Raw genomic sequence first — 26,543 nt, 5'->3', positions numbered from 1 at the left:
CCAGCCTAGACTGACTCACATAAAATTGATCTGTTTCTTTAAATGCCTGTTGCAACACAATCCACTTTCAATTCAGCTTCATGTGAAAATCATGAACTACCCTATTGACAATTTCATACGAGAAAATGGAGTAAATCAATTGCCCAGAAAATGCACAATTTAAAGTATATCCAAACTGGGTAGCAAATTACTTGTTTTTAAAACTATGGATACAATTACTACTTTTCCATTCTGACTTGCAGTGCCTGTGTATTTCCCTATGGTTTCAACAGTATAAACTACTCAAATGGAATAGCGTTCAGTATTGGCCTAACTCCACCTCTACTGACATTAGCTGGAATCTTCTATGGAAGACACTGAGTGCTTTTGATCATCCTTCACCATCATTTTCTGTCCTAAACAGTTGTATGAAGTTGCTGGGTATTGATAAAAAGGCACAACGCTCCATTCCAGAAATGGCTACATTTAGGCACAGTGATTGTTGCATGCACTTCTTGTATCTGCACATCCTCTCTCCTTCTACCTCACATTGTCCATAAAGCACCCTGAGTTCAATTCTTCTCATTGAAAGTGGTATAGAGAGAGATGTAAACTTATTCATAGATTTTAAGGTCAGAAGGGCCCATTATGATAATTTAGTCTGACCTCCTGCATAACACAAGCCATAGAACATAAAACTTCTTTTATTACAAATTTTATTTCAGAGTTTCAAAAGCTGGAGGAGGCTTGGTCAGGCTTAGCTGTAATTTTGTATGCCCCCAGCACACCATAAAGGAAACGATATGTCCCTGTTTTTCTGGCATCGACCATCACCTGTTTTATGGGCATCAGTGTGATGTATTTACAAAGCTTTCTAGCTCACCATCTGCACTATGTCAAATCAATGACATTTTAAAAGCCCCTGTTATTCTTACCCAAAATACAAGAAGAGTGTGTGAAGGGTCCATCACTGGAATACAGACCATATGTGCCCAAGTATGGGGAAACCACCTTCTGTATCAGGGATTCCAGTTTCAAATAGTCTTCAGTCACTCCTTTAGATTCGTGAACCCCCTAAAAGAAAGAGCAAAATGGAAGATTAATATTGTCTCCCAACGTCTTAAGCTCAAAATTGCTCACCAGAGCAGAGAGCCAGCAGGTATTCTGATTGCATTATATACGAAAAGGACACATGCTGTATTACATTGGCTTATTATGGTTATTATTTGTATTGCAGTAGTGTATGGGGAGCCCAATCATAGACCAGAACCCCTTTGTGCTGGGCGCTGGGTACAAACACATAACAACAAGGCTGCCGCCAGGAGCTTACAGTCTAAGGGTCTGTATATCTACACTGCAACTGGGAGGTGTGACTGCAGGACTTGCAGACCTACCCGAGGTAGCTTTGATTCCAACTAGCTTCAGTAATAATAGCAGTGAAGCTGCAGCTGCACAGACTAGCCCCGCCCACCCAGAACTCCGGTTACATACTCAAGTATGTAACTTTGTGCTTTCTAAGACCTTGTCTACACTTGCAGTGGCGTGTAGGGTACATGTAGCTACCTGCTGCGTCCACACTCACTGGAGAGTGTAGCTCTCCACTGCTGGAGCCTTTCCACACTGCCTCCCCCTGCCAGAGCCTTCCTTGCTGACAGAGACTTTCTCTGCAGTGGGGAAAGCCTCCAGCACCGAGGAGGCAGCAGGATGCTACACTCCTAAAAACAGCAGTGTAAATGAGGGAGACAGGGCTTGGGTGTGTAGAGAGCCATGTAAGATATATACCCTGGAAATCAGGGATGCAGGGCTCTCTACTTTGTTCATCTAAGCAGTGCCTCATCATTTACCCTGCCATTTATTCCCATGCCAGTTAGGCGTGCAATGTCTGTACTCCACTCACTGCCGTAGAGCCTGTCCTGAGTGAGCAAAGGTTTACAGATCCTAAACAAGGGCCCAAACCTACGTGGTGCAGAGCATCTCGTAAAAGATGTCTGATGCCCTCAAAATTCCTAACTCACTGATAGCTTCACATACTGCAAATATGACACCAAAATTCATACATCAGGGTTTTGACAAACTAGCTGATGCATTTGTTACATGGAAGTTCTGACTCTACAGCCACTGGCTTCAATGGCAGCTGCTCACGTACTGCAGTTTGAGAATCAGACCTATAGTCTCTCAGAAACCAAAGCAGAAGAACAGACACTGCGGATCATGATTAAAACTGTCACTGTTTTTTTTTTTTATTGTGACCTACAAGCACCACCTGATTGAATGTTTAGTAAAACCTTGTAGATGTTGCTTGAGTGGCCAGTACCACAAGGTGTCACTGCCATCTAAAGCAATACAAACAGGACTGTGACATCTAAGAGAAAAAAGTAAAACATGGAACCTCTTAAAATACATAGTCAAAGATTTTTATGATTTTCATCAAAAATACGTGTAAGAAAGTGTTGTTTCTAGTCTTCCACGCACTTCCCCTCCCCCCAAATCTTGTCACTGTTCAGGCAAAACTCCCATTCAAGTCAGTCAGGGTGAAGTTTACACCTGTGGCAGAGGCTCTGTGCAGAAAGGTGAATTTCACTCTTAGCTCCTGACCCTACATCTGTGTCATGGACTCCTGCACCTGCCTGGAGGCCCCTCCCCGACTTCATTGGGGTTCCACATGGGCATAGGGTTGTGCCCGCACAGATCTCATGGCAGGATCGAGATCTTATAGCATACATTTTGAAGCCAATGCGAGTTTTGCCTGAGTAAAGATTTCAGAAATCAATCCAGTATTACAGTGTATGTCTCTGGTGTAACCCTGAAATAATCATAAAAACATCAATAAACAGTGTTCTCAAAGGAAAGCAAGGAAACAAACATGCAGATTGAACTATTAACTCTGAATAAATTACCCGTGGTTCTCAAACTGTGGGTCGGGACCCCAAAGTGGGGTCCCGACTGGTGTTAGACTTGCTGGGGCCAGGGGCTGAAGACGAAGCCCAAGCCCCACTGCCTGGGGCTGAAGCTGAAGCCCAAAGGTTTCACCCTTGGGTGATGGTGCTCAGGTTACAGGCCCCACACCTGGGGCTGAAGCTCTTTGGTTCCCCACCCTTTCCCTGGCCCCAGCCGGGCGGTGGAGCTCAGGCAGGCTCAGGCTTCAGTCCCCCCTTGTGGGGTCATGTAGTAATTTTTGTTGTCCGAAGGGGGTCACAGTGCAATGAAGTCTGAGAACCCCTGAATTACACAATGGATGCCCTTTCTTCTGTTCATGAAATGATCCCCATTTTTGTAGATGTATTTGTTATCTGTCAGTATTCACCAAATAGCTTCTGAGAACAAATTTCAGCCTGTAAAAATGTCTGTGAATGGTTCACTTCATTTCTTTGCTACTTGTACTGTGTGATTAATAACTGAAGTCACATGTTATTACCTCTGCTCCCTGATTGGATGATTGAAAGTTTTTAAAAGGAAAATAATAAATGATGACTAACAAAGCAAACAGGGCTGCATCCCTATTCAGTGGGGTTTAGAGAATAAAGAATAAACTTCTGAGATGAATTTCTCCTTAAATATTCACTCGGGCTAAATTCTGTGACGCTATCAGGATTCACAATCATTTAAATAACTATAACAGAGTCCACCAGCAATCTGAAAACTCATAATGTGACCTCATGAGTAACATCAGAACGAACTCACCACGTAGATTTGCAAATCTTTTTTTTACACTATTCAACCAATTATAATGTGGATATCTGAGCAGACAGAAAATAAGAGGAAAAACACTCAAAAAGTTATAATGAGAGAGAGAGAGAGAGAGAGAAATAACAAAAACATTAGGTTAAATATTAGGAAAACTTTCTAACTATAAGGCTAGTTAAACACTGGAACAGGTTACTAATGGAGGTTGTGGAATCTCCATCATTGGAGGTTTTTAAGAACAGACTGGACAAACACCTCTCTAGGTCAGTGTGTAGTATATAGAGCAGTACAAACAAGTCACTGTGTGTATGAAATTATATTTTTTACTGACTTGGCTAGTGCTTTTTTATGTAGCCTGTTGTAAAACTAGGCAAACAGCTAGATGAGGTGATATACCCCCTGAAAGATCTCTGAGTACCCCCAGGGTATGTGTACCCCTGGTTGAGAACCACTGCTCCAAAGCACTTGCAACCCCTCCAAGCTTAGTATCGTCCACACATTTTAGAAGTGTACTCTCTATGCCATTATCTAAATCACTGATGAAGATATTGAACAGAACTGGACCCAGAACTGATCCTTGCAGGACCCCACTCGTTATGCCCTTCCAGCTTGATGGTGAACCACTGATAACTACTCCCTGGGAACGGTTTTCCAACCAGTTATATGCACCCACATTATAGTAGTTTGTTTATAAGATGGTCATGCAAGACAGTATCAAAAGCCTTACTAAAGTCAAGATATACCACATCTACCGCTTCCCCCTCTCCACAGACTTGCTACCCTGTCAAAGAAAGCTATTAGGTTGGTTTGACACAATTTGTTCTTGACAAATTCATGCTGTTACTTATCACCTTATTATCTTCTAGATGTTTGCAAACTGATTGCTTAATTATTTGCTCCATTATCTTTCTGTGTACTGAAGTGAAGCTGATTGGTCTGTAATTCCCCATATTGTCCTTATTTCCCTTTTTATAAATAGGCACTATATTTGCCCTTTTCCAGTCCTCTGGAATCTCTCCCGTCTTCCATGACGTTTTGAAGATAATCGCTAATGGCTCAGACATCTCCTCAGTACCTCCTGAGTAGGAGTTGACTGAGGAGGTATCTGAGCCATTAGCGATTATTCTCCAATCCCGGGGGAGAGAAACAGTCCTACTACTCTGTCGTAGTGCTGCTATCTCCCCTGGGATTGGAGAAGGATTCTGCCTGCTGTTGTAAAAGGCACTTGAAGAATATGATCAGTTCACTAGCACTATGGGATCTTCTCTCCTCCCACAAGCCCTTTCACAACAGCATCTGACAGTTCAATTTCACCTCCAGTTCAGTCACAAAGTTCCTTCTTTCACTTGCAAGAACTAGAACGACATTAATCTCCAGCCCTCATTTTTACTTTAGTTTATTTGCATCCCCACTTTTCAAGCATGGAGACTGCAAAGTGCCGTTATCTTTGAATGAGGTTAAACCTCCAGCTGGTTGACACAGGCAGCAATTAGTCTTAGCCCTCAGCTCTGTATTCAGTCATCAGACATTTTTCAATACTTTTTGAAAAGCCATAGAGCATCTGGCTCCCTCCGGAGATGTGATGACCTTTCTTTGTCTCTTGGCACAAATACATTGTTACCACCTGCAAGATCCTTCCTGCCCAAACTATTGTTACAGATCTTCCTGAATTCTCTGGGAGGGGATTGTGACTTTAGCGATTAAACAGCAGAATATATATATATATATACACACACATTTTCAGTGGTGCAATTTGTATGTCGCCTCTCTTAATACCAGAAGTATGATGGACTTCAAGCTATATGATGAACTTGTAAAACTATTTATTTTTGGTGTGTGAATAAGTGCCAGATTGAATGCCCCAGAGCCCTGTATTTATCCAAAGAACAGGCACAGCACCATGCATAAGCATGTGCCCAGCTTCACCAATATACCTGTATGTGCTGGAGGGACCTCCTCGATGTGAGAGGGGGTGTTGCGGTATCCGTGTGTGAGGAGATGAGTTATCCCTGAACTAGAGCCTGATTAAGCCACATGTGGTGATGAGTCATTTTTGAGCTAGGCTCCAGCCAATCCACAAGCCAGGAGCTGGTCTGGTGACTCTCAGGGCAGATATACAAGCCTCACAGGAGAAACAGTAGCTCAGCCTGTCCAGCATCACTTCATAACTTGGAACTCTCCCGTGCCTGATACTGGGGACAAACTCCACAGGTTTTAGCCTGCTCTAACCTAGCTCCCAGCCCTACTCTTGCTTTCCTGCTCCTGAGTATGTCTCCCGTTTCTGGTCTAGCTGCCACTACACTGACCACTAGGCATGACTTCCACTGCTCCAACCACTAGACCTGACCCTCCATGTCTTGCTTTCTGACACCATGGTGCTTTCAGTCCCAGGCCTCTCTGAGTCTGCCAGCAAGGCTTGCAATTACTGTCAGTTGGTCAGATGGGTGAGGTAATATCTTTTATTGGACCAACTTCTGTTACATACAGTTGGTCAGGTGACATTTGTCCACTGAAAACTGGATGCAGAGGACCCAACTCATTTCATAAGGATCACCCAAGCACAAGATCCCCAGTCTCACTCTGGCTCCTAAGGACGCAAGTGGCTCTGAGCCATCCCTGTGCTGATGCTTTTGGGGGACAGCTGGCTGTTCTAACTTGGTTAACCTTCTGGAAAAACTACAAAGACCAACTCTTTCCTCTGACTTTTGTGGTGGGCTGAAGGTTGGAGGGGTTTGGTTTATATTTAGTTGTATGTGGGGCAGTCCATATTGTACATTTTAATGTATGGATAGGTGACCACAGCATAGATTTATAGTCAGTGTACTCTCAACTGATCCACTGAAACAAGTAATGTATCCATTTGATTATGCATGTTCTTATCCTGGACATTGAGCCATGTCTGGGGTCCTTTATTTCCAGAGATAAGTTACACTTGTCTTACAAATATATGTGGGAAAATGAAAATCCAGACACCTACCTCCTAGAATATTCAAGAGAGAGAGCCCAACAAAATGTGGAAACCACCAGTTCAAGACTCTGCAAAAACCTGCTAAGGAGTGGCATTGCTGGTGCCAGTGAACGGTACTGAGAGTGAGGATAGATGGTCTTGTAGTTAAAGCACAGAACTAGGGCTCAGATTCAATTCATGGCTCTGCTACAGACTTCCTTTGTCATCTGGGGCACATCAATGGATCTCTTGCTGCTTCAGTTCCTCATCTGTAAAATGGAATAATACTAACTTTTTCCCACCCTTTTATCTGTCTTGTCTGTTTAGATTGCAAGCTCTTCTTCACAACAGAGTCTGTCTCACACTGTGTGTTTGTACCGTGCCTAGCACAATAGGACCAATCGTGGTTTGGATCTCTAAGCACTACTGAAATAAAAAGAACTAACAATATTAAATATCCTGTGCAGCCCGATGTCTACAGCCTTCCGGGGAAAACATAGGAGATGAGGGGAGAGAGCAGGCAAAGGCACCTCAATAAAGTCACTTCTTTGAGGAGAATGGAAACACCGTGTGTTAAGAACATTATCTCCTTTTAAATGAAGTGTGTATAGTGCAGTTTATTTATATGTTGATGTATGCTGTTAATTCCGAGTTAACTAAAAACTGTTAGCAGTACTGTCCACCCCGAGCACTGAAAAAGCATGAGTCAGACCCTCCTTGCCCCCAATATCAAGAGATGAAAAAACCCTCATGATTTTTAAGCCAAATGATACATTTTGGATTTTTTTTCTTAGGGTTTTTAGCTTTTAGGGTACATTTGGGTCACACTTTCATGAGAGCTAGAACCTTACTATTTTATATATATGAAAACTGAGATTCTCATGTAATGACTTGACTCCAGGAGCTTGGGGTTCAAGAAAACACCAAATATTATAACACTCATGATAAAATCATGAAAGCTGACAACATGGTAATAATCTCTTACATTTATATTTAGCCATTTTCAAACAGCGAGATCTCAGAGTGCTTTGCAAAAATTGCTAGATACTGGAATGGCTTCAGCCAGCATTGAAATGCAGCTACCTCTGGGACAGCACAAAGCAACAAAGGATAACAGTTTAAGACAGAAAGTGAAGAGGGAGAAGACAGATCTTCTGTGGGTGTAAATCGTCATAGCTACAGTTTACACCAGTGGAGCACCAGCCCACAGGTATCTAATTGTAAATGGAGGGGGAAATCTAGTCAGGCAAGATGCAATAATCCAAATTGCGGTTTGGTTAGTGACACTGCAGGTTCACAAGCTCTCTTTTGCAAAAAGTTCAGAGCAATCTCTAATGACCACAATGGTCACCACAGCAGTTTTACATCTCACCTAAGAGCCCAACTCCTATTTAAGTACTACCTAAACCTATTCCTGCTTAGCTTTTGAGAGCTGACAAGATCACACCCAGAAGCGGTATGGCTGCAGGCGTGTACTGCAGCATGCAGTAGGCTAGTTTAAGACATAAGAAAAACCGGGGTGAAAGGTCTTCCATAATCCTATCAGATCACATGATGTCTCTGAACTCTCTTTGCTTTATTACTGAAAGCTCAGGCAGCTGCCGTGTTCCATTGTAAATGTCAGTGCACAATGCCTCTCAGCATGGTTTACTATTCACCAAAATAACTAGGTATGGTATACTTTTCTGGTTCTTACGAGTATGTATCTGGACTGGCATCTTTTAATTTTTCCAGCTACCATGTTATGCCATGCTGTGCATCACATCAGTGCAGGAGAATAAAACAAAAGACAGACCTTGATGCTAAAAACTGGCCTGCTTTATGTGGGCAATAATATTACAGGCTGGTGCTACTGTGCAGGAATCCATGGATTAGAGACAGAGACTAAAATGCTGAACATCATCAGTAAAACAGTAGCTTTGATGTGCTCTTTAACTATACAAAAATCTTCCTTTAAAACATAACTGTTACTTTTCATGAACCCAGTCTCATTTATCTGGAGAGTTTTATGCTTCTTTGAGTGTAAGATGCATCTATTTAATTCCTTTCAAAGGTCTCTATTTCTCAATTTGAGGACCCAGATATTGTAGTGCCATACAGAGGCAAACATGCTAGTATTTCTGAAGGAAAAGAGGGAGCATTCATACTGGGCCAAATCCTGATCAGAGTTACACCACTGTGAAATCCAAAAGTAATTCTGGCATTTTCAGTGGGATTACTCTGATGAACTCAGGTCAGACTCTCGATCATCTTTTGAAGGATGGATGATGGAGATTTAAGTCCTGAAGATATGGATGATACTGAAACTGGAAAAGGTCTGTACTCAGCATCAAGGAAAGAGTCACATCTTTTAAAGTTTAATAACACTATCAAAATCCATACTTCACTACTTCAGATTAAATCATGAATTGTACCTTCCCCAGAAGTTACAGAGAACTTTTTGTTATTTCTATTATGACAGGCCTAGAGACCACAACTGAGATCTGGGTTCCCATATGCTAGGGGCTGTACAAACACATAGTAAGAGACAGTCCCTGCCCCAAAGAGCCTGGCAGGCTGCCCTGCAGCTGGGAGTATGGAAGCTGGGAGTCCAGGATGCTAAGGAGCCAGGAGCCTGGGCTGCTGGGAGACTGGGCTCCCCAGTAGCCTGGAGGAGCCTAGCAGATGACCAGGCAGGTATCTGATGGAAAAACATTGTCAGAAAATTTCTGACCAGTTCTAGATGTGACACACAAGCAGCGTGAACACAGTCATGGTTTGTGTCTCCCATGTTAGTGCCAAGATACTTGTTCTCATTTTGTTTTGGTGTTTTTCAGTCTTTTGGGTGGGATTTTGTTGGGAGGCAATTAACTAAACCAAGAGAGAAGGGAGAGAGGACACTGAAGGGACGGGGGAAAGGAAAAGAGTGTGGGAAGAAGAGGAAGATGGGTGGAGTCACGGGAAGAGAAGAGATAGTGAGGGAGGGGATAGGAGGGGGGTGGAGCAAACAGCCAGATAGCACCATGGAGAAACTGTCCAGAGTAAGAACGGCAAAAAAGTCAGACACTGATGCCACTGTCACTATCTACACGTCCCTGCACTTGAACACTTGCATTTTGGGATACAATTAACACTTCGATACTGTGGGGAAAAACATTCAGACGTAAATGTATGCCGCATGATTAATTGCACCAAAGGGAAACTGACATGCCTTGGGACAATAAAAACATGTAGAAGGAGAGAAACAAGTACTATACTGATCTCCAATCTTCAGGGAGGATGGATTTAAGTCTGTACGCCCTCTACAGAAGAAAAGACAATTAATTGTGCTGGAACATGGTATTAGCTATTCTTGGTATCTGTGTCCCAATGGGGTTTGATAGAGCCTTATGAAACTCTCCAAGAATGCAGTTTCTGGAAGTCTTGTGGAGAACTAGGAATTGTAGCTGTAGCAGAGCATTAGTGAGGTTGGCGGGCAAAACTTCTTGTGTCTAGAACACAGTTAAGCATGGCTAGTGTGGCAGTTTGTGTGTCAACTGGTATAAATCCAGTGGATTAACTACCAACCATTGAGTTTGTAAGAGTATATGTGGCCTTCATTTGCAAAACACAGAGGAAAGGAAATGCAAATTCTTTCTTTGGCAAGCACAACTATGATCAAAATCAACAGGCGTTCACAGGCAGAAGGTAGAAACTGATCCATTTTAAAGAATTGAAAAACTGACACATGGATTTACTACCATGGACTGTGTGAGTAAGTAAAGCTGGAGAATATAATGCACAGATATACTCAGAAGAGTGACTGAAGATTTAAGGATTTATTATGCTTGGTTTTAGATCTGTATAACATCTAAGTTCTGAAATGATTAAAATTACAGCCCTGATTCAGGAAGGCATGTAAGCATGTGCCTAAATTTAAATGTGAACACAGGCTTAAATGCCTTCCTGAATTGGCCTAAGGTTCTTCTATGAATTTAGCTCTCTATGTGTCCAATATGATGAAGCCTGGGCTCATTTAATGGTTTTGAACTACTATTTGAATAGTATTAAATAGTTTAAAGCAATTTTTTTAGTAAAATAAAGGATATATGACTTGTAACTATGCCATGAACTTGATACTTATTAAAATGGGTTCTGTGATTTTCCATTTAAAAAAAAATCAAAGTCATGACTTTCCCTTGTTTTTTACCATGGCAACCAACCAATCCTAATCAAGACATTTATTTCTAGTGGTGGTGGTTTTTTTTAAAACGGTGCAATATTCTTTTATGTTTGTAAAAGGCCAGCTTCTGACACCCTGAATGACAACGGGTAGCACCTTACTTCTTGAGCAGTCCCCTCGAAATCTGTGGCATTACGCATGGAGTAAGGTGGTACTCAGCCTGAGGGCTTGTCTACACTACCGCTTAAGTCGATGTAACTTATGTCACTCAGGGGGGTGAAAAAGCAACCCCCTTAGCGATGTAAGTTACATCTACTTAAAGCGCTGTCTACACTCTCACTGAGGTGGAGTAATTACTTCGATGGTAGAGTGTCTTCTGGTGAAGACGCGCTGCGCCGATGTAGCACGGTAGTGAAGACAAGCCCTGAGTAAGGGTGGCAGAATCTGACCATGTGTAACTGTATTGTAATTTTTGTTTACCTCTCTTTTCTCCATTCCTTCCCTACTCATTTCTTACTGTAAGAAAAAAGCTATTTAAATTAGGAAACAAATTAAAAAGGTGACCCAATAGCATCCCAGATGCCAAAAGAGACAAATTCTTAGCTCCACCCATTTCAATATTCCTAGACAAGACAAATGTGAGAAATAAACAATGTATGTGCCCCATCCCCAGCCCAGCAGGGAGGGGCTCAGGATGGGATTTTCCACAGAGCCTAAGGGAATCAGGCATCATATTTCAATGGGAGCTGGGCACCTAATTTCCTTAGGCTCCTTTGAAAACCCCAGCCATAAAGCCTACGTGGGGAAGGCATGCCTGGGAGTTGCCACTCACGTGGGGCTCGTTACAAGGATGAAAGAAGACAGAGAGCTAGCTGTAGGCTGTGTTCTAGTGAGCAGACACAGAACTTCTCTCCTCTGAGGGGAGCTGATCTGCGAAACCCTGAAGCGTGACAGAAGGGAAGATGGTTTATTTTATTGTGCACCATTTACTCTGTGTAAAAAGGGACCAGTTTTAGCTTTTCTTATCCAGTGGACAAGCGTTATGCTGTTTAACACCTGAGGGAAAGGGACGGCTACACCCCCTGAAAAAGGGGATTAATCATTATCTATATTAGGGAACTTGTTTTATGAAGAGGAGACAAAGGCCTAAGTATTTCCCTTGTGAGGGGAAGGCACTGGTGCTGTAACCCCTCCCAGAGAGTCAGCACTAACTAAAAGCACTGAGTGGTTCTGAGAAGTGGAGTTTGCTGCACCAGCCCCCATATGGTTGCTTTTTGTGAATTATTGCCTCAGCGAGCCAGACCGTTCCAAGCACTGGGATCCACAGTGTGGATCATCTCATTGCACGGTCCCCATTTCACTCCCATTTGTCACTGCACAATATCCCTCCTCAAACAAATCCCCACACACAATTCATTCTCTCCACCGAGCACAAAATCAACCCCTAGGTTCCATTCTCTCCTCACCACACATCACTCTGTGCCTCCATAATCAACCCCCTCCAAACTTTGGAATAATAGTTTTTAACCAGTGTGCCTCAGTATGATTAATATGCTTTGCTGCTTTCTTTTGAATGACCCCATAATAACCCACATCCTAAATGGGAGGCCACTGCCTACTGCTCTTCACTCCACATACATAACTCAGTTACATCTGTCTAGGACAAAACCAGGAAATATAAACAAGTGTCCCATCCCCCAACACTTCTCGCATAGCTCATGTTGTGCTTTTTTGGCCCAAGTAATGGAGTGCAAAAGGCCCAAGCTTCACCTCACATACTCCTCATAGGCATGGTATTGCCTGGGCAGGTATATTGAAAGGAACGGTAAAGATCCTGATTCACCTACATGGAGGCCTTTAGCATTAACAGGATACACTGATCAGAAACTGATGGACCCTAAAAATTAAGTGACAGCCACCATTTTGGCTAACACCAGGGGCTGAATTGGGAATTGAATGTACCACTTGAACTAAACAGCCAGGCTCTCAAAGTGAGAGCTGTGACAGATCCTTATCCTCTATGGCACACGTGAGTGAGATGCACAACACACATGGACCAGAAGGTTAGCTATGAACAGAATGTCTGCCTGCTCCTTTCCCTTGCTCCTCCTGGCTTCATCACACTAGTGCTCAGCTTTTGTCCGCCACCCCACCCCTCACGTCTTGGGTCTCACCTTCCTAACCCCGCCAGCTACTTCCTGGGTTCCATCCCCTAGCTCGTCCCAGCTACCTCACACCACGTCTCAGCTCCTGGCTCCCCCTGACTTCCTGCCTTCTTCCCCAGGCCTCAGGCAGCGTACACAGCTGCTCCTTGGATTCTCCCTCAACCCTTAGTTGCCTCACCATGTTCATTAATGAAAATATTAGTGAAGCACTTTTACATTTCAAGCGGTCATGGCTGATCAACAACAACTAACTTTTGGGCTTATATTTAAAAAGGGACATCATTTCCTAAAAGTGTCCTGTAGTCTTGTATCCACATCTAGGTCCAAAGAGGACTCCTCATTCAGTCACCCTCCACTTGCCTTTTAAACATAAACTATTAAACGACTATTTTAATCACATATTGTACCAAGAACCAGCAGCTCTGAACTAAAGCTCTGTTATTACAGTATCCTCCGATCACTGGGCATCAATAGGCTGCAAGTTTAGATGCACTGAAGTGTACATTAGCCATTGATTAAGTATCTATAGCACTCTTACTTGAACTTTTATGTTTTAGCTGACTATGGAGTTTTTACAACAAAGCACCAAACGGAGATGGTCTCAGATTTCAACAATGACCAACTGCCAGATACATTTTTAATAAACCAAAAGGACATTTTTTGAAACGGCCTTTTACCAGATCCATTTGGGCAAAGCAAGCAGGAATTCCAAAGGCAGGCTCTGAGTCTTGTCACAGGAGGATGTGAAAGATAGCTAAGGGTACGTCTATACTTACCTCCGGGTCCGGCGGTAAGCAATCGATCTTCTGGGATCGATTTATTGCGTCTTGTCTAGACGTGATAAATCGATCCCGGATCGATCCCGGAAGTGCTCGCTGTCGACGCCGGTACTCCTGCTCCGCGAGAGGAGTACGCGGAGTCGACGGGGGAGCCTGCCTGCCGCGTGTGGACCCGCAGTAAGTTCGAACTAAGATAGTTCGACTTCAGCTACGTGAATAACATAGCTGAAGTTGCGTATCTTAGTTCGAAGTGGGGGGTTAGTGTGGACCAGGCCTTAGAGATGCAGTGCATTTCCTAATGCTTTAAAGAATGCCCAGTGCAGATCCATCACAGGTGAAAAGAAGCTGAAGCAGAGGAGAATCATATCCCAGGTACCTGACAACTCCGAACTAAAGCTCGGAGAAACAATAGGAGCAGAAGCCAGGCTCTCCATTATTTAAGTCAATATAGCAGTCATGACTATTGGTGGATTGACAGCCCTGGAGAACAAAGTCCTGTCATAGAACAACAGGCTGCAGCAGTGCATGCTTCACCTCACACTACTCCTATCAACAGGCCTCACTCCTGACCTGGAGAGGATCCATGTCTAGGCATGAAAAGGTTACTCACCTTTCAGTGCGTGGCCTTCATCTTGATCCTGCCACTGAGGGGCTCAGTCCTACAGACTGTTGAAATTAATGGGACTATGTGATAGAGAAAGAAAATACGAGGTAGGGAATGTTTGCAGGATCAGGCCCAAATACACTAATTAGTGCCACCAGCTTTAACAACTTTCAGCCTACAACCATCCTGCACCGGATTTCAACAGTTGCCCTAGAAGTGACTAGTAACAGGATACAGAAGCTATCTCCTGAGTTAGCTAGTCCCCCATCTTGCCTTTTCTTAAACACCTATGAAATGAGGTAAGGAAGATAAGTGCTTCCTGCCTTACACAGGTTTTAAAGGCAGCAGATCCCAGGTGGGGAGAGAGAATATTTATACAGAAATGACTGCAAATTCATAACAGAGCAGGCTAATATGACTGTCAGAAACTACAGAGATAACACAGGTTTCAGAGTGGTAGCCGTGTTAGTCTGTATCAGCAAAAACAACGAGGAGTACTTGTGGCACCTTAGAGACTAACACATTTATTTGGGCATAAGCTTTTGTGGGCTAGAACCCACTTCATCGGATGCATGGAATGGAAAATACAGGAGCAGGTATAAATACATGAAAAGATGTGAGTTGCCTTACAAAGTGTGAGGTCAGTCTAACGAGACAAATCAATTAACAGCAGGATACCAAGGAAGGAAAAATAACTTTTGAAGTGGCAATGAGAGTGGCACACACACACTCACACACACTTAATGATTACCTGACAGACAGACACGGGATATTAATAGCTGCTATTCAGTTATAAGAACGATTGTCTTCTATCTCGTTTTCAGTTTCAACCTACAAGGCAGACCCAAAACAACATCTACAGTAAAAACTTCTGTTATTCAGACATGGTTATTAGCATATCACTGCTATGGCGATGCAAGCTGAGATGTACACTCTGGGGCCACATAAATAAAAAGATTGAAATAAACAGCCAATCAAAGTGATAGGGATGGATTTGATCGTAAGAAAAGAGGAAGGCACTGTAGTTAAAATGACATATGCTGGTCTAAAATTACAAGGCTTGATTCACTGCTGTGTTATCTCAGTTTTGAGCATGTAACTTCATTGATTTCAACAGTTACATCAACACACAAGTGGAATAACACAAGGGCGAATCAGACCCAGAGAATTGCCCTTTTACAAATACTATTTTCCATTAGATAATTTTTAGAGTGCCAACGAAAATTATCTCCAAGGTACACAGTCAATGCTCAAAACAAATTGCTCTCTTGGTTGAGAAACAAAAGTGCGGTGTTCTTGAATACACTGTTGATGTTAGTGGGAATCATGAGGCTAAATCTCCATGCAGGTCTCTGAATAGGTACGCAACTGTGTATGTATTTTTCACTGTCCACTTGCTTTTGCACAAAGAATTTATTCTTATCTGGTTGAATTGGTATCTACCTTCTCAATATAAATCTCTAGTATAAAATTAAAAGTCAAGAAAATGCATCCAGAATGACTAAAGGCCTGCTCCTGCAACCCTTACTCACAAGAGTATGCTATTAAAGCCATACTCTCATAGGTAAGGGTTACTTGTGTGATTAAAGGTTGCAGGACTGGGCCCCAAATTTGAAGAGTCAGAACATTATCTAAGCCACAAAGTATATTACCAAACCTTTTGTGCCTCTATACACTCTGCATTCATACAGTGCTGAAATGCAAAAGAAAGAGGGCCTGATATTTAAAGGATTCTATCAACATCAATGGGCATTGGATCAGGCCCTAAAAACATATTAAGTACATTCAATATTCCCTCTTCTAAACACTCATCCATAAAAGTTTAATGATAACAAACCCACAAAAATGAAACTCATGATGGTTGTGACAAGACGGAATTTTCAGTGGCTATTGTTCACAAGTGGTTTCACTACAACATGATATATTAAACAGATTCTTCTCTGTCTTTGTAATCTTTGAAACCAAGGACAACACCTGGCATATCTAAGGAGTCAGTGATATACCTCTAGTGTTAACAGTTTTTTCTAGAAAATGAATGTAATTATTTACCCATGCTGAATCTCTATTAGCAGGAGATCAACAACAGCTGATAGGATTACTGGTTTCAGTGATAGGAAGGAGCTCAAGAACTGAACCCTCTTGATGGGTGATACAATGAAGTTTTCATTGATGTAGCTGCATGACAATTATACATGTGTTGAGGGGTTGCAATACCAGATAAGTGGCCAGATCCACACCTGGTGTAAATCAGCATAGCTCTGTTGAAGTCAATGGAGCTACACCGAATTACACCTCCTGATGATCTGGTCCAATGAAATCCAGGGCTGGAAACCTGGGCAGGCCACATCTTAAAGGGAATAATAATAGTTTCCACACACATTGGGTAAAATCCTGGCCCTATAGAAGTCAGTGCAAGTTTTGCCATTGAATTCAGTAGGGTCCAGATTCCAACCAGAGCGCCTTCCATCAAGGATCGCAAGGCGTTAAACAATAATGAGTTAAACCTCATAACTCATCCAGGAGGAACTGTAAGCATCATTTATACAGAAGGAGAAACAGAGAGGTAAAGGAATTTGCCCATCACGCTGATCAGGAGCAGAGATGGGTCTAGAAGCTAGGCGTTCTGACTCCCAGTTCCCTCCTCTAACCATTCGTCCATGCTCCCCAGCCTGGAAAGAAACTCTCAGTTACTTTCTTCTATGTTTTCTCTGCTGACTCATTTCACTTTCATCCAAAGCAGATGACACAGACATTTTTTAACCTTTAGGAACTAGACTCTCAGCAGCAACAACAACAAAATAGCTCCAAGCCAAAAACTAAACTTTGGCTTCTTCTCCATAAGTGAGCTAAACCTAATCCATTTAGATTGTGTGTTTTTCATACTTGGGGTTCTTCTACAACCAGAGGCGCCGACTCCGTGGGTGCTCCAGGGCTGGAGCACGCACGTGGAAAAAATGGTGGGTGCTCAGGACCTACCAGCAGCCCCTCATCAGCTCCTCGCCCTCCCCCCAGTGCCTCCCGCCTGCTGGCGGCCCCACCGATCAGCCCCTCCCACTGCCTCCCCGCACGCTGCGGATCAGCTGTTTATCGACATGCAGGAGGCGCTGGGGAAGAGGGGGAGGCGCGAGGGCAGAGTGTGCTCTGGGGAGGGGTGGAATGGGGCGGGAAGAGGCAGGGCGGGGTTGGGAAGAGAAGGATGGGGGCAGAAAGAGGGGGCGGGGCTTGGGGAAAGTGGTGGAGTAGGAGTGGGGCCTTGGGCAGAGCGGGGGGGGGGGGGGGGGTCGCGCACCCCCCGGGAAAGGACAAAGTCGGCACCTGTGTCTGCAACAATCCAAAGACAGAAAAAAAATATGCTTGAGCTGGACGAAGCAGAGTAATGCCTTTCCAGATAGGAACATGCAGGAAGAAAATAGTTTTCCCCTCTTTCCCAAAGACCTTAAGCTACTGGACGCTCACTATTCATTATTGTAAAAGTTACCAACAGGCCTCTCAGAGTATGCCAACACACATCTGGGAGCACATACATTGGTGCAGAATAGGAGTTACAGGACAGATTCTGAGCTGGTGTAAATCAGTGTAGCTCCAATTTAAGGCAATGGAAGCTACAGTGATGTATGCCAGCTGAGGATCTGGCCCTACAAATCTAACTACTCATTTAAAGGTACATGTACCCTTTTTTGCAAATGTAGACAGATGCATCCACAAATACTTTGGTCACATTTTTAGAAGCCCACTAAAAAATTGGCCCTACACTTTCTCCTAAGTAGCTGGTATCCTGGAAAAGGCTAGTATTTGAGGCATTTAACCATGTTTGTTTTAATCTCTGCCTCTCTCATAGTCACAATGTAGCAAGAGTGGAGAAGTAGACATGCTGGGCATGGTGATATTGACAGAAGTAAGTGCTCCAGATTCCTGCAACTGCTGCAGAAATAAAGATCTTGTCATTTTCACTTTATTCTCAGGAAGTGCAGAGTTGTGTCAATTTCACTGTGTGCAGTGCTGTTGTAGCCACCTTAGTCCCAGAATATTAGAGAGACAAGGTGGGTGAGGTAGTATCTTTTATTGGACCAGCTTCTATTGGTGAGAGAGACATGCTTTCGAGCTGCACTGAGCTCTTCTTCAGGTCTGGGAAATGCCCTCAGAGTGTCACAGCTAAAGACAAACTGGAACAGATTGTTCAGCCATTGTTTAATGGGCCACTTGCCTTCACCTTGAGTGATCCCTTGAAATAAGTGTTAACTACTTATGGTAAACAATCTGTTCCACCTTGAATTTAGCAGTGGGTATGTCTACACTGGAAACTTCAAAGCGCTGCCGTGGGAACGCTCCCGCGGCAGCACTTTGAAGTGCAAGTGTGGTCGTGTGCAAGTGGTGGGAGAAAGCTCTCCCAGCGCTCCGGGTAATCCACTTCCACAAGGGGATTAGCTCCGAGCACTGGGAGCCTGTCTACACTAGCGCTTTAAAGCGCTCAGACTTGCTGCGCTCAAGGGGGTGATTTTTCACCCCCCTGAGCCAGCAAGTTAGAGCGCTATAAAATGTAAGTGTAGACAAGCCCAGTGACACTTTGAGTACACTTCCCAGACCTGAAGAAGAGATCTGAGTAAGTACGAAAGCTTGTCTCTCTTTCACCAACAGAAGTTGGTCCAATAAAAGATATTACCTCACCCCCCTTGTCTCTCTAATTTCAATATGAGCAGCAGCTCTTGCACTCTTTCATTCATTAGATGGTGACATTGAGACAGAGGCAAAAGGTAAGCACAGTGGAACTCCCAGATATAGTTTATATTAAGCCAGACAGGAGTTTTTTCAGAATGGCTTTTCTGCAGAAGGAAGGATAGCAATGGGATTTTTTCAGGCAGGATCGGCACATAAAGGAAAAAATAGCTTTCCCCTTATCTATGGAAATCCAAGAAAACATTTCCTCACATTTTATTAAACACTTCAGACAAGATGAGACTATGAAGACAGAAGATAAGGAAAAGACATGAGACTGGTAAAAAAACATGAGAAAATTAAAAAAATATGGAAGTTATTCTGAAACCTTAAATACACTAGTTATAATCCTTTAGAAGATGAGCAGCCACTTTCCTGCTAAGTAGCCACCAGAAATAATGGTGCACATTTCTGCCATATATAGTTTTCAGGCTGGAGGGTCTGATTCCTAAGTGAGTGTCTCCTCTAGGCAGCGAATAGAACTGCAGCCATTACAATTAAATAATTAACGTAACTTACATTAAACAAAGCTATGCATAGTTGGGTGATTTAGCGTGGATCTTTCACCATAGCAATATCCAGGCTAACCGATCTATGTCCCCAAATCTTTCTGAAGAGGTGTTTGTGAAATAAATTTCAGGTGCAATCAGGTTGGTCTCTGCACAGACAGATCCTTGTGGACTACAGGCCAAACATACACACACACACACACACACACACACACACACACACACACACACAAGCACCCCTGTATTCACATCCAATACACTATTGTAATATTTTTTTTACAAAATATACCTTGTGATGTATCATTTGAAAACTAATAAATCACTGATCATTAATATTCTTCCATGATATATGTATGCAGTGTGCATTAAGAGTTATGGATATAGCCAGAATTATGACTAAAGTATGTAAACTAGGTATGTCAGGGGGAGTTGTTAAACAGGTCTGCCCTAGACAAAGGAATGTGTTTCTTCTCTGACCAGTAGCCCAGTCATCAGGCAGAGACAATGAAAGGTACATACACATTCCAAGTAAACAAAGATATCAAGCTAACAGCAGGAGAGAGAGAAGCTTGGTCTAATATTTACTTTTCAAAGAATACATTACAAAGGTTTATTAATCTATAAAGACATGGGACCGATACTCAAGTGATAAGCAATTGAATGAACTGATTGCATACAATATTACTGTATAATAAAAGTGTATAGAGAGAGGCCTTTTCTGAAAGCTAATGACACACTGGTGATTAAGATAATGCTGAAATGTATGTATTAACACTATGAGAAATTATGGATACTTAACGATATTATACTTTAAAGTTGGTGGCCAAAGGGAGAAAGAGGATCCCTCCCAGACACAAGAGAAGGCAGCTATCTACCTGTCTCCAAAGAGAGTAAGCAAGGTGTGACCAAAACCAATGGAATCTCCATTTACATAGAAATCAGCAATGGGATAAAAAATCCACAGGAAGGGAAGAACAGCATGAGGCCATTCTGCCTCTTGAAACAAAGAGACAAGATGGGTGAGATAATATCTTTTACTGGAACAAGTTTGGTTGGTGAGAGAGACAAGCTTTCGAGCCACACAGAGGTCCTCTTCAGGTCTGGGAAAGAATTTTTTCTCGGTGGGGCTTTCCTGAACCCCCACTGCTAGCCTTCAAACAATCCCCAAGCTCATCATCAGAAGCAAGCTCCCCATGGACCAGAACGCACCAACTCAAAGCAGCATGAGACCCTGCTCGAGCAACAAATGCAAAATCTGTAGACATATCTCCAGTGCTACAATGATCAACACCACCTCCTCCTAACACACCTTTCAAGATCCATGGATCCTACACATGCCTATCACAATATGTGGTGTACCTCATCCAGTGCACTAAATGCCCCAAGAACAACTATGTGGGTGAAACCAGGCAATCACTACACTCTTGAATGAACTCACACAGGAAGATGATACAAGACAAAAACACCTTATGACCTGTGGGTGACCACTTCACAAAGCGATCACTCTATATCTGACCTATCAGTCCTCATCCTCAAAGGAAACCTGCACAACACTTTCAAAAGACAAGCCTGGATGCTTAAACTTATTACTCTGCTGGACACTAAAAACCATGAACTGAACAGAGACACTCATTTTACAGCTTATTACAACAATCTGTAACCCATTCCCCCTTCTTTTTGTCCTTTGCCTGAAGAGGTGTTAACGGGCCACTCTACCTTGAATGGACCCTTACAATATGTGTTAACTATTTATGCTAAACAATCTGTTCCACCTTGCATTTTGCTGTGGCGCTGGAAGTGCATTTCCCAGACCTGAAGAAGAGCTCTTTGTGGCTTGAAAGCTTGCCTCTCTCATTAAACAGAAGTTGGTCCAATAAAATACTTTACCTCACCCACCTTGTCTCTCTAATATCACTGGGTCCAACACGGGTACAACTACAGTGCATACAACATCTTTTCTTACAAGCTGAGAAAGGGTGTGTGTGTTGAAGTCTCTGGGAACTGAGTATAGGAGAGAAACCTACTTAGCCAAAGATCTTTCGCCTAGGAAGACAAGGGAAGCCAGCATCTTGTATTTCTGTGGAAGGTTCTGACTGAGGGAAAGTCAACCACAGCTTACAAGAAGAATGACTGGTGACAGAAACCATCTTGACCAAAGCTGGTACCTTACTAGCTTAAGTTTTAGATTTTAGATGTGTGTTTTCACATTTATTTCCTTGTAACCATTTCTAACTTTATTCCTTTTACTTGGCATCACTTAGCTTATGTCCCATAGCTAATAAATTTGTTTTATTTGTACTATAAACCAGCTCTGTGCTGTGTTTGAATGGAAGGGTATATTAATCCCAGTTAAGTTAATAAGCTGTAATGGGCTGGATGCTGCAAAGCACACGGTTTTGGGGAAATTCACGATTGGCAGTGTGTTGGGGTCACCTTACTGGTTGTAGCCAAGGCTAGTGGAAGCCAGAGTGGGGTTGTGGGACTGTAAACAGGTTGCTGGGGTCAGAGCTGCTGAACCAGGGCTGTCTAAGCACCCAGATATGCAGGGTATGACCTGCATACTGATAGGCTGGCTGTGAGTGTCCAGGCTGGGAGCTACAGCAGCAAAGCATTGTGAGGAACCCAGGGTTACAGGATAAAAGGGGACACAACACCTTACTGATCTGGATTGCACCCCCAAACCCTGACAGAGGGTAAAGTTCATCATCTCTTTACAGGCTCCTTCTTAGGTTCAGGCTGATTCATACCTATTATGCCTGTCTGCTATTGCTAATGAATTGAAGCATTTTGACTTTGAGCTCTCAAGTCTTTCACCCACCCTGGGCTCCAAAACATTCTCATTCCACACTAATTAAAGAAAATACATCTTGCGTTTGGGTAGGAATCCAAAGGGATGATTGCAGAGTTCTGAGGGACGAGTCCTCCCTCGGTTTATTTAGACTCTTTTGAAGAGATATCCAAAGCAGGGCTTTGGAAGTGCTGCAAATGCAAACTTGACTGCTGTCAAGCACTTGTGAAGATTTCAAACTCATGCCTTCCACACCCACGCTTCCCCTTTAAAACATTAATGAGTATTTTATATTGATGGATTTCAGCCTTCAAAAGCAACTCTGCTACTTCATCCTCCGTGAATAACTAAATCCCACTGATTTTCTTGCCCTTTGAAGTTTGTCTGAAAAGATTAATTGGAGATCTCTCTTTGTCCACCTAGATTTAAAATATTTGCCATTTTGATAATTACATAAGTTTCATTATGATTCCCACTAACAACCCATCCCTGTGCGCAATGAAGAGGCATCCTCCAAAATACAAACAAATCCTGATCTGTGTGGCTTATTAACACACCATAATGTGTTAACGTTTCTTTCATTTCCTTTATTCACACCTCTTCCACTCCTTCTGCTCACTTTCAGTGAGATTTAGGATAAAACTTTTCAGAAGCATCTGAATGATTTAGAAAAAACTAAGTCCCAGTTTCCAAGCTGACTTAGGCACTTCGGCCCAGATACACAAAGGCACTTAGGTGCATAGAGCCAACTGAAATCAAAGGTGCCTAAATACCTTTGTGAATCTGGGACTTGGGACTCCACGTCACAAAGAGTTTCAATGAGGCTTAGGTTCTGACGTACCTATAAAATTAACCTAAGTCAATTTGGAAAAATGGGACTTAGGCACTTTCGAAAATTTTATCCTAGATCAAAATAAGGCAGGGAGAGAACCTGGCTCATGGAAGTGAAGGACTGAGGGAGGGAGAAGGTGTTCTCGGAGGGAATGTACACATACCAAATGCCCCTATTAAACTGGGACAGTTCTTATTTCTATAGCAAAGTATTTACCAATTTTCCCCACTAAATCCCTCCCCAAAACTCTCTCTTATACGCCAATGTATTTCAATAGCATTCGAATAGAAGGCGTGGACTAGATCTGGCTGGAAAACAGTCTTTCCCTCCCACAAAAAATGCACAAACTTTCATGGCAGGGAAAGACTGGAAAAAAGTCTATTTTGGGAAAACTGAAATGGAATTTTTCGGTTTGGTCCCCAGGCTGCCCAACTCCGTGGGCATTTGTGCAGCCCGGATACCAGTTGCCCAGTGAGCTAGGGAGTCAGGCAGCCCAGAGAGCTGGCTGCCCAGGAAATTGGGAAGCCTGGAGAGCCATCTACCTGGAGAATCAGGGAGCTAGCTGCCCGACTCCCCAGGCAATTGTCCTGACTCCCAAAGAGGCCCAAGCGCCTTGCTAGGTGGGCTGCCACAGAGCCCAGGAGCCTGGCAGCTGTGGGATCCCTGGCCCCGTGGCAGCCTGCCTGGTTTCCATCAAAAGTTTAATGAAAATTGACACATTTCTTCAGAACATTTTGATTCTGACGAACTGGCATTTTCCAACAACGAAATGTTGCATCCAAAAATTTCCAACCAGCTCTAGTGTGGACACTTTCTCCCGAGTGTCCCTTTTAAACATTAGCATGTCTGGGGAATGGGAAACAGTTTTCTATCTTCATCTATGAATCCTAGAGCTCATCTGCCTTAGAAAGTAAAGACAACCACGTTAATTTACAACCAAACTACATGTAACCCCCAAAATGTAAATATTATATGTAATAAGGGTACATATGGATGAGTGGTGATAAGAGACTGATCCTTATTTCCTGGCTGCAGTCACCTGACAGCAATGAAGATTACAAAAGGTAACCCCCCTGTCATATAGCAAGGGTCAGTAGCTACTGCTACACTGCACATCTTGGGCCAGATCTTCAGATGGTATAAATCAGTGTAGCTCCACTGAAATCAACAGAGTGACACCAATTTACACGAGCTGAGAATATGGCTTTACAAATCGATATAACATTTTGTTCAAAGTTGGCTGATTTTCCTATTGATTTCTGCACAGTATGAAAAGACTGCCTCCAAGGAGCAACTTTTCTGCCTTTATTCATGTAAACTACAAGGTTACCATAAATATAGCTCATTCTATTATTTTTGAGACAAAACTACTGGTCCAGATCGTATGCTGCTGGAAACTGGCGACTTCAGCAGAACTACACCAGTTCATACCAGCTGTGGTTTGGCCCCTTTGTGATTCAGAAATGTTGAAAAACACTGGAAATTCCCCACTGCTTATTAGAGTTTCTTGTTCTCTTGAACTACATACTGAGAAGCCACATCAAGGGCAGATGAGTATATACAGGAGGAATGACGTGTCTATCTTTTTCTTCTAGGAGCCCACCAAGGATCCCATGGTACCAGGATGCTATTGGATCACGAGACTACTCCTGGATCATTAGCATCATCACATTATTTATTTGTCACAAAATCAATTCTGTTATTAGTGTTGCCTTGTTTCCTTGTACTCCCCTGTCGGTCTCTCTGTATTCACTTGTTCTCTCTTGTGTTCTGCTTAGATTGTAAGATCTTTGGGGAAGGGACTGTCTTTTTGTTATATTTGTACAGTGAGGTCTTGGTCCATGACAGCAAGAAGGCGGGGCTGGAGAGAAAATGAGATTCTTGAAAGATCACTCAGAACTCCAGAGTCTCCTTACCCTGACTTTAAGCAACAATAATAGATGCCTTCCCCCCATCCGACCCCTGGCCCCTAGTAGCCTAGATAAAGCCCAGGAAATTAGACAGTCCTTAAGTGAAACATACCTGGAGAGTAACTAATGTACTTTGCTAAGGGTTAAGCTGATAGAGAGGGTGACTTCATCTGGTTCAAATACTGTGCTTCCCTTGCAGGTGGGCAGCTTGGTTGCAAAAACTGGTTTGCTTTTTTCCAAACTTGTATCTGGATTAGGAACTAAAGAACAATTCCTCATGTAACATGTGCAAAACGATGCATTTGGTAGTACTAAAAGAGCTAGTTTTAAGGTTTGCTGCTAAGTGCCATGGTTAAGAGCTCTCAGTTCCAGCACAGCTCATTACATTATGAGAAAGGGAATTCATTTTTTTGTCTTTTGTTAAACCACTCCCATCCTGTTATTGAAGAGATGGTCATTCTCAGATTGACTATCTACCATAAAAAAAGCTTTGTGGTGGCATGCCAGTTAGTCAGCTGCAATCAATTTTAAAGGTGGCTAAAAACCACTACAGGATGTTTTGCTGAAACTACATGCTAACTAAATTGGAAACAATGGAAAAGCAGGCAGTCTCACTTCTGGTAATGATTTAATTCAAAGAACACCCACATAATCTAAGCACTGTTCAGTCACATGGTTAACTGTTTACCTTTTAATTGCCTGTAATTATCAGGTAGCAGCAAGGTAATGAATTACACAGTAGTTTCACATATCACAGAGTGCATATGCTTGTTACTTTTGCACCTAGGGAGCTAAGGGCAAGACTATACAATTACTACTGCATAAGAGTTAACCCTACACACTCACCACAGAACAAAACATTACTTACACAGAATGATAGATCTAATATATCACATCTATGCCCTTTACTGATCACCATATAAGTGCAGTGGAGCCTTCTCTAGAAAAAATAAAATAAAATAATGATAATTCAACAATACAGCTTCTTTCTGAACAAAATCACCATGCCCACAGCCAGCTCTGTGGATGCTGGGCACATGCAGAGGGGCAAAAAAGGGGAACATAAGAACAGCCTTACTGGGTGAGACCAATAATCCATCTAGCCCAGTATCCTGCCTTCTGACAGTGGCCAGTGCCAGAAGCTTCAAAGGGAATGAGCAGAACATGGCAATCGTCAAGTGATCCATCCCCTGGTGTCCAGTCCCAGCATCTGGCAGTCAGAGGCCTAAGGACACACAGAGCACGGGGTTGCATCCCGGACATGTTTGCTAATAGCCACTGGTGGACCTGTCCTCCATGAGCTTATCTAGTTCTTTTTGGAATTCAGTTATAGTTTTGGCTTTCACAACATCCCCTGGCAATGAGTTACCCAGGTTGACTCTTCACTATGTGAAGAAGTACTTCCTTTTGTTTGTTTTAAACCTGGTGCCTATTAATTTCATTGGGTGACCTTGGTTCTTGTGCCATGTGAAAGGTAAATAACACTTCCTGA

The 26,543-nt window shown here is 42.9% G+C and overlaps 1 protein-coding gene across 3 annotated transcripts in view; it reads right to left on the bottom strand.

The window, feature by feature from the left end:
- The window catches only part of ARHGAP8 (Rho GTPase activating protein 8), a 349,789-nt gene that overhangs the window by 252,072 nt on the left and 71,174 nt on the right, over positions 1–26,543 (bottom strand). For 2 of the 3 annotated variants that reach the window (XM_065403254.1, XM_065403246.1), the window contains one exon: positions 915–1,053. The exons of the other annotated variant lie outside the window; for it this stretch is intronic. In XM_065403254.1, coding sequence (XP_065259326.1) covers positions 915–1,053 — 139 coding nt within the window. The remainder of the gene's footprint in view (positions 1–914; positions 1,054–26,543) is intronic. 3 annotated transcript variants of the gene reach the window in all.

The sequence above is a fragment of the Emys orbicularis genome, chromosome 1 (genome assembly GCF_028017835.1).
Source record: "Emys orbicularis isolate rEmyOrb1 chromosome 1, rEmyOrb1.hap1, whole genome shotgun sequence".
In the NCBI taxonomy this organism is placed as follows: Eukaryota; Metazoa; Chordata; order Testudines; family Emydidae; genus Emys; species Emys orbicularis.
This window is presented reverse-complemented; position numbering and strand designations above follow the sequence as displayed.